General features: G+C 30.1%; 1 protein-coding gene across 4 annotated transcripts in view; it reads left to right on the forward strand.

Moving 5' to 3' along the window:
• The window catches only part of LOC129920483 (zwei Ig domain protein zig-8), a 201,222-nt gene that overhangs the window by 164,488 nt on the left and 22,733 nt on the right, over window positions 1–14,001 (forward strand). For all 4 annotated transcript variants that reach the window (XM_056001713.1, XM_056001710.1, XM_056001712.1 and 1 more), the window contains 2 exons: window positions 1,005–1,120; window positions 1,240–1,450. In XM_056001713.1, the coding sequence (XP_055857688.1) occupies window positions 1,005–1,120; window positions 1,240–1,450 (327 nt within the window). The remainder of the gene's footprint in view (window positions 1–1,004; window positions 1,121–1,239; window positions 1,451–14,001) is intronic.

The raw sequence follows: 14,001 nt of genomic DNA on the forward strand, positions 1-14,001 counted from the left end.
AAAAAAAAATAAAATAAAAAACTGTTGAAAACGGCTAGAAAATTTGGAACAAAAATAATAGCTTTCTCGTTATTTGGCGAAAAATCGTTTCAGAAATTCAATTTTTGTACACAAACACGTATCTCACTTCTATATCCTTTTACTTTACAAGCTTTCAAAAATTATTTAAAATAAAAATCACTAAAAAAATACCCCTAAACAAATATGTACCTATCTAGTTGTTTTTCAAAAAATGTATGTTTCTTAAATAAGGACCTTAGCAAAAAATATTTATTAAACGTCATATTATTTTTTAATATCTTGCCATTGATTTAACTCTACCTAGTTTCTTAAAAAAAAAATGTCCCCCTACATATAATAACCATTTTATCGAAAGGGGTATCCCTTCTAATATAAATAGTACGTATACACCTCAGTGTCCTTTGTATTTTATATTTAACGAAATTTTGTAAAACTATGAAATTAATAAAAAAAATTTTCATTTTATGATGAACTCATACAATTAATGAAATATTAATTTTACATCGTTGGAAAATTAATAAACTTTTTTATCAAAAAAACAAAACCGACTTCCATGGATCAAAACTAATAGTTCCTATGACTATAACTGAACGAAATTGAAGTGTGACCACATTGCAGCCACCAGCTTTCCAATACAAAAAGAATCATCAAAATTGGTTAACTCAGTCCAAAGTTATGAGGTAACAAACATAAAAAAAAAAAAAAATCAAAAATACAGACGAATTGAATATCTCCTCCTTTTTGGAAGTCGGTAAAAAGGGGCTATGTTGCTTTGAAATGGAAATCATGACAGTTGTCTTGGATCAGATAATAGTTTTAATATTTACATTAATTTAGCTCTAATTTTTCTTAAGAAAAAAATATTATTTTCTCGAAACTAAGTAACCTAACCTAAAAGCTTTTTACATAGTTATAAAAAAAATACTGATCATAGAGAAATTTTCTTACTTATCAAAACATTTTTCATTTTGTTTTTTTATCAGGTTTCCTAGATTCTGAACGTCCTTATTTTGATGACATTAGCCCAAGAAATGTATCAACAGTGGTCGATGAAACGGCAATACTTAAATGTCGAGTAAAAAATAAAGGAAATCGAACTGTAAGTTCATTTTTTTTTTTTTTTTTTTTTTTTTTTTTTGTTTATTTGAATATCAGATTGATATTTATTTTTATTTTTTATTTTTTTTTTTTTTAATTAAAACAACAAAAAAAAAAAAGGTATCATGGATGCGCAAACGAGATCTTCATATTTTAACAACAAATATTTATACATACACTGGTGATCAACGATTTTCTGTTGTGCATACGCCCGGAACCGATGATTGGGATTTGAAAATTGAATATGCTCAGCAACGAGATAGTGGCATATATGAATGTCAAGTCAACACAGAGCCAAAGATAAATTTGGCTAAATTATTGGAAGTTACAGGTGAGTTTATAAGCATTTAAAATAGGTACCTAAAAATTGAATTTGTTTTACTTAAAAAATCGAACTTAAAAACCAAATGAGATTTTTTTAAAACCTGTTTTTAACTTTTCGTTACATACATTTTTCTAAAATATCGAATTGATTCTTTTAAGACTTTTATTATTCTAATTGATTTTGAACAGCTTTCATTTTAACAGCTTTGTTTCAATTTGATTTTATTAACCAGTCGGGAACTGGTGCATTTACCCTAATAAATAAAACGATACAAAACGTTGGAAAATACCACAAACCACGTTATAAGGGCTTTTATTACTCCAGCTTCAAGTTTTTCACATTATACAAATGGAGTAATTTTTTATCCTATCATGAGCATATTGACACTTAATAAAAACAAAAAGAAAACAAACAAAGCACTTCATAATAAATATTACCAACGTCATGTGCCTGATGTGTATACTCATCATTACCCCAATTGAATCACATTTTTTTTTCTGTTTTCTTCAAATCTATATGCACTTCATTCTATTGCTCCTTCTTTTTCTACCTATCTGATATGTCTGCGTTATATCTCTCAAGTCCTATAATAGCCGATTATATTCTATTCGTTTGCTTCAAGTCCAAGAGTCGTCTCTACTTCAACTTCAACTCGTATAACTCCAATTTGTACATTTTCTCTCATTAATCTTTCATATTATGTACATAACTTGTACTTGGGGATCCATTGTAATATTTGCTTCAAACATTAGGTTGACACGATGTGACAGCACCACTTCAAAGACAATGGACCAGCCAGCATACACACATATCCTTTTTATTTGTTCACTGCACACTTATACATACACACACTAACACATATTCAAAACACATACATATACCCTAATTTGTATTTTGTCATCCTTCTTTCAGCCGTGTTTTACTCGTTTTCATCATTATGATGGTAGAAACTTTGGTCCTTAACGTTAACGACATACATACGTACATTTTCATACTTCATATACATGTGCATAGAGACATTATACAAAGATTGGTATGAGTGAAAGTTAAAAATTCTTCAAGTTGGGTTAAAGAAAATGACGAAAAGATATTTGATTGAACTGTTCACTCTTCTTTAAAAATTAGAAAATCGTTTTTCTATTCTAGAACTGCTTTCTTACTTAATTAGGGTGACCAGTTGCCTTAAGGGGGGAAATCCCTCTGGATTTTTTTATTTTTGCATTAATTTTTGTTTGCGTAATAAACTCATTAATCAACCGAAGAACTATTTTCAGTGGTCTTAGCCTTAAATGAAGCCTCAAAAGTCCCTAGATAGTCCCGAAACCCACGCGCTCCGAACCTACCACAGTACGAAAACGAAAAGTTTAAACGCATTTTTCTCGAAACGCGTTTTTTTCCGCGACGTGCAACGTAACTTAAAAACTAATGAAGCTATCGACTTGAAATAAAATGCAAATTACTCGTTAACTTATTGGCCATAGCATTAGCATGAACCTAAAAGTTGAAAATGATTTTTACAACAAATATTTTTTTTAACAAATTTAGTATAAAAAAACATTGTGTTTTTTCGTTTTTTTGGCCTCTAATTTCATGCAATGCGTATAAATATATTTTATTGGTAAAAAAATTCTTTTTTGATTACAAATAATTTTCTGGACTTGGGCATTGCACCACGCAAACTGTAGACGCCAACTTTAAAGAGCTATAGAGCCACCATTTTGTTTTTTATTTTACTTCAAAAAAAATTGTATCAATACTTCATAATGTCAATAATATCATATACTTTTCCAAATTTCAATAAATGCTTTCGGTTTTCAAAATAAAATTATTGGAAAAGCTATCTTCCAGAGGGATGTGGATCTGGCCCTAAGCCAACAAGTTTCTTTAGCCAGCAAGTTTCCCTCAACAAATTGATTGATGTACCTTACTATTTGCGTGCGCCATTTTAGACTAGGTCTTTTTCTGCTGCGCCACACAGTGGATCGAAACTGTGAAAAAGTGGTCATGGGGCTGTAACTTCTGATCTAATGAACGAATTTTAAAACGGTTTTCACTATATTGCTTCTTGAAATTCACAGAATTGAATTCAGTAAAAAAATTACAAAAACTTTTTAGTTCTTTAATTATTTTTTTTACCTAAAATATCAGTTAGCATACAAAAATTACCAAATCCTTATTTTACTACGCAGAAAATTATTAATTTACATTTTTGTCTCATTTATTAATTAAAAAAAGCGTTTACTTTGTTTAACAGTCTTTTAAAATACTGATAATGAAATTGTATATATGTACCTATTTTTTAAAGCAATTTTTTAAACAAAAAAACTGGATTAATAGTAATCTAACCTACATAAGTTTAAATTTTTCAAAAAACCGAAAAAATACTTTTTATTTAATGAAACGAGAAATAATTCAAATAACAATTTTTTTGTAAGGCAAATTTTAATTCGAAACCATAAATTTGTTTTTTTCTTATTTTAAGCTTACTTAGTACGCTGCTAAAGCGGAACGAAAATGTTTCTAAGTCTCCAAAGTCAGTAGCGAAAGTCAAAATTAAATAAAGTCAATAAATTAAAACTAGAAAATAATTTTGAAGACAAAAAACTGGAAATAAAAATTTACAAGGCGCAAATTTCTTTTGGACCAAGAAATTTGAACAAATCGCACTGGTTAACTCAAAATTTTGTTTTGCTTGAGGTGACATCATATTTTACACAATAACATTATAGGCGTGTTTTTTTGGCATCGCTATCTGCAGCCAAATTCGATTTCCCAAAAAAACGTATCCGCAGTTGCCCATCCGCAGCTGTCTAGCTGTCAGCGCGCCATCCCTCGAAAACTTTCCGGGCCGAAAAGTTTTCACTCTACATGACCTAGTCATCTCAGGCGCTTTCCTTGTACAACCTGTACAGTTCAATGTTGAATCTGCTTCTCCAATCAACATCAATCCAAACGGGACCAAAAATAGCCCGAAAAAACTTTTTTCTTGACACAATCGAAAGAGTTGTCATATGCACCTTCGTCAAAGTGCACCATCGTTAAAGTGCACCATCGTTAAAGTGCACCATCCCTTAGTTGCTCGAGAGAGGACTGTGCTCAAACCGAAATTAAAATTATTTTTACCTCTTTCGCTACGATGCTTACAGATTAGGGTGGGTCAAAAAATCAAAATTCTTTTTTATTAAAAAATCGACTTTTTAGCAAATTTCTTTACATATTCTTGTAGGAAATTGAACGTTCTGCAAAAAAGGTCTTATACACTTTTTTCGTTTATCTAACCGTTTAATAGATATTCGAGGTCAAATTTAAAAAAAAAAAAATATAACAACATTTTTTACTTTTCAAAATTTTCTAATTCACTGAAAATTTATTATTTTCAAATTAGCAAGATAAATTCTTGTAGGGGCTTAAACGTTCTATAAAAAATTCCATGAAATCAAATTGATTGCTTTAACCGTTCAGTAGTTTTCTTATGACTCGTATGCATTGTGGTTTGGATACGATTATCTTTTAAACGGTTATAGCAATCAATTTGATTCCAAGGAACGTTTAAGCCCCTACAAAAATATATCTTGCTAATTTGAAAATAATACATTTTCAGTGAATTAGAAAATTTTGAAAAGTCAAAAATGTTTTTATAATTTTTTTTTTAAATTTGACCTCGAATATCTTTAGAATGGTTAGATAAATGAAAAAAGTTATTAAGACCTTTTTTGTGGAACAATCTATTTCCTATAAGAATATGTCTTGCGCGTTTGATTATTATAATTTTTCAATTTGTTACAAAATAAAGAAAAAAAAAGAAATTTTTAAAGATTTTCTCAATTTTTTGACCTCAAATATCTATTAAACGGTTAGATAAACGAAAAAAGTGTACAAAGCCTTTTTTGCAGAGCGTTTAATTTCCTACAAGAATATGTAAAGAAATTTGCTAAAAAGTCGATTTTTAAAAAAATGATTTTTTTTAGTAGAAGCTTGATGTAAAAATGGAAAATTGCAAAGCGGAGGACCTTCCCATTAATATTAAGAGCTCATATTTGGTGTGTATATTCTAGAGGTGTCTAGCAATCAATTTTTCGGAGTACCAAATAAAAAAAAAAAAGAATTTCGATTTTTTTTACCCACCCTAAAACGTCACTGTTTTATTGTAATTATATGTCAATATTATTCTTTCCAAGATGATCTAGAACCTTGTTTGACATCGAAGGCATCGTTGAGGTCTTTCCCAACCCTGACAGAGCAACTTGCATTCTTCATCTTTTTTTCTGCACAGGTGGACGAGCTTGCCAGGGATGTCAAAGGTGATGGCTGATGGATATCGGGTTTTCTCAAAAATCTGCCGTAATGTGAATATTTAGTCGATAGTGAATTTTAATAGCCTAATAAGGACCTATCAGGATCCAAATAGGTGATATATAGGAGACTGTTCAATCTGAAGTGGGTGCAGTTCAGAGGATCTTCTTTTCTAACGAGCGGGCATACAATTCTGAGGTTCCATTAGGCGGGCATAATGAGTTGGTTGGTGCGTTCTCCCAGCCAGAAATAGCTTGACAGATCTTCGTCGGCTCCAGCAGTTTTATGGGACTTAACCTTGGATATGACTTCCTTCAGATCAGGGGACTCTACTTAAAAGCTCCCTAGTTGGTTTTTGCAGACTCGGTTCTAGGTTTATAACATTGAGATGTTCTTTTTACCTTCTGGTAAAACTTCCGAACTTCATTCTTGTCCTTAATACTGAGAGAATATTTAGCAATGATCGATCTGTAGATTTTCATCTCCTTTTGCGGTAAACAGGTACTAGCTATGACAACCTTTTGTCCCCCAGCACAGTCAAAGATGTTTTCTCTTCTTTCCTTCCTTCCTTCCTTCCTGTTAAAGCTTGTGATTTGCTCGTAGGTTTGTTCTAAATAATTTATCTCTAAATTCCAAGAAAAAAAAAATGTTTGTATTCAATTTCTCTCAGAAATATAAATCTGTGTTTATTTTATATTTTTCTCACAATTCAATTCTTTTTTAATATTAATTCATCTAACCCCGTTGGTTGAGCTGAATCTCGACTTGACTTTAAGGTTGCTATAGCATAAAACCTCTGGCAAAAACGTTCTTTTTTTATACCTACTTTACTTAATTTTGTTCTGTTTTGTGTTTTTTTTTTTTTATTTTTCTGTGTTCTGGAAAAAAAATCCTGATCTGTCCAGAAGAGTAATACACGTGCAACCTTTGAGTATACATTAGCACCTGAAAATCTGCACTCTTCTCCAAGAGCAACCAAAGCTCTAATCCCAATTTTGTTGATTCTCATTGTGCGTCCTCTTTCTCTCTCTCTCTCTCTCGACTGGATGATGAAAAATTTTGGATTGTGTCATCTTATTCTGGTGGAAAAGTGAGTCCAATTTCAATCGTCAAGCTTAAAAAAAACACACAAAAAAAAAATTCAAATCTCCAATACACATCCTTACCACTCAAGGCACATTTACATTTTTATGAGTGATTCATGAATGTTGGCTTTTTTTTTTTTTTTGATTTTTTTGATTTTTTTGCTTTTCCGCTGATGGCACAGGGGATAAATCCCTTCACAGTTGGGTTTCATTGAAGAAGAATAAAGGGAATGGGAGAGGCGAAAACGGGATGGGCGAAGCGGAATTTTTCATCATCTGCATCCATAGAGAATAAGTAAGAAGCTCCAATATACCTCTACCATCTCTACACCATCAGAATCCTTCAAATACAAAAAAAAAGAAACGAAAAAAAAAAACGAAACACAGGATTAATGAAACATTTGCATTCGAATGAGCTCAAATATACGCAGCATTTTCAGCGCTTTTCGTTTTTCAAGAAGATACAATGTTTGCAGATGATTATATCCTTTTTTTGCATCGCATCCCCTCGTGCTAGAGGCGGCGGCGGTGGTGGTGAGAGAGGCGCAATGCCAAGAGAGAGAGAGAGAGGGAATATATGTGAAGGGATATGGGTGGAATTATTATTTAAATTTCTTTCTTTCTTTTTTTTTTTAACACACATTTTTCATTTTCCAAATGTTTACATTTTTGCTTTCTGTCATAATGTGTTGTAATGTTTTATAAATGAATGTGTAAGTGTGTTCCTTTAAGAATATGTGGCATGTGGTAAAATGTGATTTTTTTCTTTTTTTTTTTTGTTTGTTTTCATAAACGCAAGAGCTAACAAAAAAAAAAACAGATATAAAGCTTCTTTCTTCAATTGTCTTCATCATGATGATATGACTTGGCAACGTATATCTACAATGTTTCCACTTAAAAAATTGAAAAAGCTTTTCAAATCCGAATTTGAAATATATATATATCATTATTCGTTATTTGATCTTCTTCTTCTTTTGATTCGGTGCTGTTATGATTTCAATGCAAAGGGGTTCATAACTCCCTTTCACCCCTGTCAGATCTTGCAGATCGAATTATTTAGAGTCAAATTTTCTCAAGTGGGCCACCTAAAACCGACTTGTCGAATTTGATACCTGTTTTTTTTTGTATATTTATATGTGAAAAATAATATTCCAAAGTATTTTTTGAAAAATTTCAATTTTGTTAAAAATTATAAACAAATGAAATTTTGTACGTCTTTTTGTTAAAATTACTGTATAAAATTTGGTACACATATTACCAAATGTACACACAACAATTTACTAAAAAAAAATTAAAAAAAACAACAAATTATTTATAAATAAATTATTTTGTCAAAATTCTTCCGGGGTCAAAATTCTTTTTCAAAATTCTGCTTTCAAAAATCTGCTTTAAAAAATTCTGCTTTCAAAATTCTGTTTTACAAAATTCTGCAAAAATTTAAAAAATGCTTTGTGCTTTTAAACATTTTCCAAACCAATTTTTTAATTTTTTTTCAGAATTTAGTAAAATAATCTCCTCAATGCTTTTTTGATTACTTACTCACTTTATCACTTTTTTTTTATGTTCATTGTTTGTTTGATAAATCAATAAATTAAAAATTATTTAGAAAAAAATTTTAATGTTAAATAATTTTGAAAAATAATCAGAAATTTATTAATTTATCAAATAAAAGTGAATGTTCAAAAAATTGACTAAGGAGAAATATGTTGTATCTTTCTTTCTACTTTCTAATAGTTTTCAACGGTTTATAGATGTGAATTATAAGAAAGTCAGTCTATGCATTATAACAATGTTTGGGACAGTTACACAATAAACAGTAAGGAAAGTAGTAAAATTGAATTATTATAATGGATTGATGAGATGTAAGCGCATATGCTGTGAAAAAAAAACAGAATTAGCAGAATTTTTTTGTTCAAAAAATATGCTGGCAGAATTTTGAAAGACTGAATAGAAAAAAAGCAGAATTTTGAAAAACAGAATTTTGAAGCCAGAATTTTGACCTGATCCCTTCTGGAGTATGTAGAAAAATGATTTTTCTTATATTCGATTCGAAATTTAATAAGCTTTCATTATCTGAAAGAAAATTTAAGTACAAATAAGAGGAAAAAAAGATATGGACGTTTAAATATTGCAAAATATAATTTTTTTTTTTACAATGATACGATTAAATTGTATGAAACTAAAAATATAAGCGGGCGAAAACCTATTACGTTTGGTAGAGTTTGTTACATCGATTTTACCTATTTAAAAATTTAGTAACACGTCAAAAATTGGAACTTAGGGCCAAAAAACGGTTTTTTTCTAGACTTTCATCCATTGCAAAAAATCTAGCTGCGTCAAATTTTGACCAATTTAATATTTTTTTGACTGTTTTAAAAAGAATTTAGACCTTTTCAATAATGTATAAAATATTTGGTTTGGTTTAACCAGACAAAGCAAAACTAAAAAATACGTCGTTTGGTTTGGAAATAAATATTATTTTTTTTTTTGGTGCTTTATACATTTAGTGTATTCATTTAGAAGTCCATCACAATACTGTCGCCACTCCTGTGAAAAATGTTGTCATCTTCTATAAGAAATTGGCGAACTTATCTCCGAAACATTTCTTCTCTTTTGAGCGACAATTTTAAGATTGTTTCCCCTTTATTCGTGTTTTTTCGTAGCTCTTGAATAGCACAAGCAGCAGAGATAGAAATTTCATCCAGTTCCCGATACAGTTTGTTAGTTTTCTTAGCTTGAATTTAGGCGCACTTCCTAGTCACTTCTTTCTTTAAGATTCTATATTATTTTATTTCCTTAAACTTATAGAATGCTGTAGTTTCATCAATTCAAAACCATGTTTCTTTGCTTGTTGGTTATGTACTTTTGATTCGTGATTTGGTATTGAAATCAATTATTATTATTATCCGTTTGACGTCATTTACTCTTCATGTACGTATATAAAATAAATTGTACGCCTGAGTGTATGCAACACCAATTATCTCCTCAAATGCACCACATGCACAATTATTATATTGAAATTATAATACAAATATTTAAGATAATAATCTATTTTATTAATAAACATCTACAGTTCTATACATCTTTAGGTAATTTAGTTATATGGAAGATATTTCTACATCCAAGGATTCATACACAAACACATACACAAAATATATGTATAATTCCTAAACCAAAATCATCCTTTCAATTAGGGTTTAATAATAGTTGAGGCGGGCATTACAATAACAGTTATAACAAATCCGATATCAAGATATAAACCGAAACGACAATAATAGCAGAATAGTGTTGGATGCCTTCAGCACAATTTAGCACACAAGCCCCCACACACAATATACACACACACACCCGCCAACACCCATATCTCCTACTAACCTTTTAAATCTAATATTTTGTTGCAAAAACACAATCACATGGGTCAATAACGCCAGGAAGGACTTAAGAATCAAAAAAATGCGTGAGAGCTGACGTTAAAAATCAGAGAAGGATGTTTTGAAAAAAACAAAGACCAACACACAAAAATCTGGAAAAATCAATTCCAGGGTTAAGAAAAATTATAAAAAACAGAGAAGTTGTTTGAGAGGATTTGTTTTTGTTTTTTTTTTTTTTTTGTATTAAGTTTTATCTTTATTTTTCTTTCTCCCGGAAAATACCCTATAACCAGATTGATATTGATTTTTCCAAAAAAAAAAAGGGGAGATGACAAAAGAACAAAAAAAAAAAAAAGCAGCAGCTTGAAGCAATTTTTGAAAAAGCCTTTTCGTAACGTTCGTCCATTCCTATATAACAGAGACAGCAACTGTGGTTTACATATATATAAAAATGTATGTTGTCGAATAACCCTTTTAAGATACAGAGACAGACCCTTTGCTGGCCGCCACCACCACCGCAAGGAACCAAAAAAAAAAAAAAAAAGGACACAAATGTTCATAAAAGCAAGTCGTCGGAAATATACGTATTTTTGGGACAAAGCACAATGATACTTTGGGTTTTTTTTTTCAAAAAAAAAAAAAAAAGAAGAAGAAGAAATTAACTTACACAACGGGCAATAATGGTAATAAAATTAAATTGGGATTAATGCGTTGAGAGAGAAGCCACAAATTGTTAGCGGCCAGGAATATAATAAAATTGTATAAAATAAGAACAAACTCAAGTTAGTGTATAAAATAGGAATATTATACATGTACTTTATACCAAATACAACGCAACCATTTTATTTGTCGATATTTTGTCCATGGAAACAGCGATAAAATATGTAAGTTAAACACCTCACCCCTTTTTTTGGGCAATAAATAGTGAATGACTCTATTGAAAATTTGAAATACATCTTGGGTTCTCTTGGAGCGTTAAATGAGTTGAATGCATGGCTAAGATGGGACGCCTTTTAAGTTGAAAACTTTTTATGTTAAAATTATGAATATGGGTTCTTTGAATGATAATAACAACAGGAATTTTTATGAACATTTTGGGGTGCAGTTTTATAAGTCCACCGGACAAAGGTCCTTAATGGACAAATTGCCCTTTTGGGTGGGTTATAAGTCCACAAATCAATAGTTATCAAATCACTAAAGTGTGTCAAAAATCTACAAAAAAGTGAGCCAAAAATCCATTAATTCAAAAAGGATGTTAAGGTTAATAAGCTTTAGAAATATGTTAAAGAATATTTAGAATATTTGCAACTAGATTATTAGAAATCTTTCAAAATCTAATAAGTTTCGTTTTTACAACTTAATGAAGTAATTTTCGAAAACCGTTGCCAAATTTTTGAAATTACTTTATTTCTCGTGAATTTTAGAAAATTTCTTTATTGATTTTTTAAAAACTTTAGAAAATTGTTTAAAATAATTTTTCAAAAATTAAACACGTATCATAAACCAGTGCCGACGCCTTCAAAAACATTAAAAAGTAAAAAAAGAAATCATAGTAGAATGAAACCCATTGGAAAAGGAGGTTAATATGATAAAAATGAAATGAGTTGGGTTGGGTTGAGTTTTTAATGGTAAAAAATTGTATAAATCGATTTCCGGCAAAACTACAAGTCCTTTGGAAAAAAATTGTATGGCAAAGTTGTAGGTAATAAAAAGATCTATAACTTTTGTATCAACAATTTTTTCACATAACCTCAAAATTTAGGTGAAAAATTAAAAAAAAAACGAGTTTTTGATTTTTTATTTTTACCTTTTTCAAAAAAAAAGTTTTTTTCTACGAAATTTGGTGACAACTTATGTCTCAAATACACTGTAATTTATTTGATTTAAAATATTTATTTTTTCACCTTATTTTGACTAAATATCAAAAAAAAACAAACACCCTAATTTTCAATCGAAAATTTGAAAATTTTTCAAAAAGTCGGTAGGCATTTTGTTCGTTTTAATATCAACTTTCAGATGATGAAAGAAAAAATTTACATTTGTGCACTATAGTTTATTTTCTCGGAAAATGCAATGAAAAAAGCTTGAATTCGAAATTTTTTTTATCATTATTTAAAATTTTGTCCTATTTATTAAAATTTACACCTTAATTAGTCAAAACCCATACGATTTATAGACGCAATATAAAATCTTACGGGTTTTCAGTAATTAAAGTGTAAATTTTAATAAATAGGCCCAAATTTTAATTTTTAATTATGGAATTTTGGACCGTTCACTTGTGATCCTGTTTCTGTACATGTCTACTACCTTTCTTTTTCACTGTACAAATGAGACCAATCCACAGTTTGGTGTGTAAATCCACTCAAAAATGTTATTTATTTGAAAGGCTTAAGGGCCTTTTTGACTAATGTTTGAGAAAAATGGAAAATTGTTAAAACAGATAGCCACTTTTTTACTCGTTCTATAATTCAAATATTGGTTTCTTGTCAATAAAAAAATGTTCGAGGTGATGGAAAAGTAGAAAAAAGTGTTTTTCTTAACAACGTCCGTCGCGTGTCGGCAGTGGCGTACGTTGAGTCGACGGGGCCCCGGGGCAAGACTATATTTTGGGGCCCCTTTGATATTTGGGGGCCCCTTAGATACAAAAAAAGTACGTATACGCCATACATTTTTTTTGTATGGATTATTTATTTTTAGGTTTATTTTAATTTTTTAATATGTTCGTAATGCACTTTGCTATACTTACTTAAAATTTCTATCATAAAAGTAGTAAATACTCAAAATTAAATATTTAGAGACCCCTTAAATAGCTTAGAATTCATTGTTCTTGGGGCCTCTGTTCTGAAGGAATATGTACACATTTGATTTTCCATCATCAAACATAGTTTATTTATTTTGGGGCCCCTGAAATATTATTTTTAGGGCCTCAAAATTAAGTGCATAGAGGAACCTAAAATATAATATATTTTTTTTTGGAGCCAAGAATTAATATTCTGAAGTAATATTCGGAATGCCACCAATAACATAATGTTTTTATTTTGGGCCCTGATGTATTTATGTTGGGGCCCCTGAATTGATATTTAATTTTCCATTTGATTGTTTTGAACCACTGAAGTAATAGCTTTTGAGGATCCTCAAATAATATTTGTCATACCATCAGAAAATTTGATGAATATTTTTGGGCTCCTTAGTAATAGATTTTGGGGCTCCCAAATTAATATTTGATTGTCTCTCAAGTAACGAGGTTAGTGAAAAATTATGATTCTGGGACCCTTCATATAATATAATAATATAATATAATATATAATATTTTTGGAGCCCCGAAGTCATATTTTTTGGGGCTCATAAAGTAATATTTAGTAATCCATCAACAAATGTAATTTAATTTAAAAAACAATTTTTCTTAATAAAATTTTTTTTGACGCTCTGAAGTAAAGGCTTTTGGGGCCCCTGCCCTGAAGTTGTTTTTTGCTTTTTTGGAGCCCCTTATGTATTATTTGTGGTTGCAAAGATTTTTCAAGTAATATTTTTTGGGGCCCTAAGATAAAATTATAATTTTTCTTTTCAAAAAGCAGTTTATTTTTTTGGGGCCTCTGGGGTAAATTGTTAATAAATCAATATTATATTGTGTGGCTATCAATGCATTATACATTACACTGAATGACATAATTTGTGTCCCTTGTATCCGAAGTGATTCAAATACATTTTAATTTACTTCGTAACTCAATTTATGCTAACAGTTTCCTTCTCTGCATTGTCTCCAGTGGGGGCCCTGGGATCGGTCGGGGGCCCCGGGGCACCGCCCCGC

This window comes from Episyrphus balteatus, chromosome X (genome assembly GCF_945859705.1).
Source record: "Episyrphus balteatus chromosome X, idEpiBalt1.1, whole genome shotgun sequence".
Classification (NCBI taxonomy): domain Eukaryota; kingdom Metazoa; phylum Arthropoda; class Insecta; order Diptera; family Syrphidae; genus Episyrphus; species Episyrphus balteatus.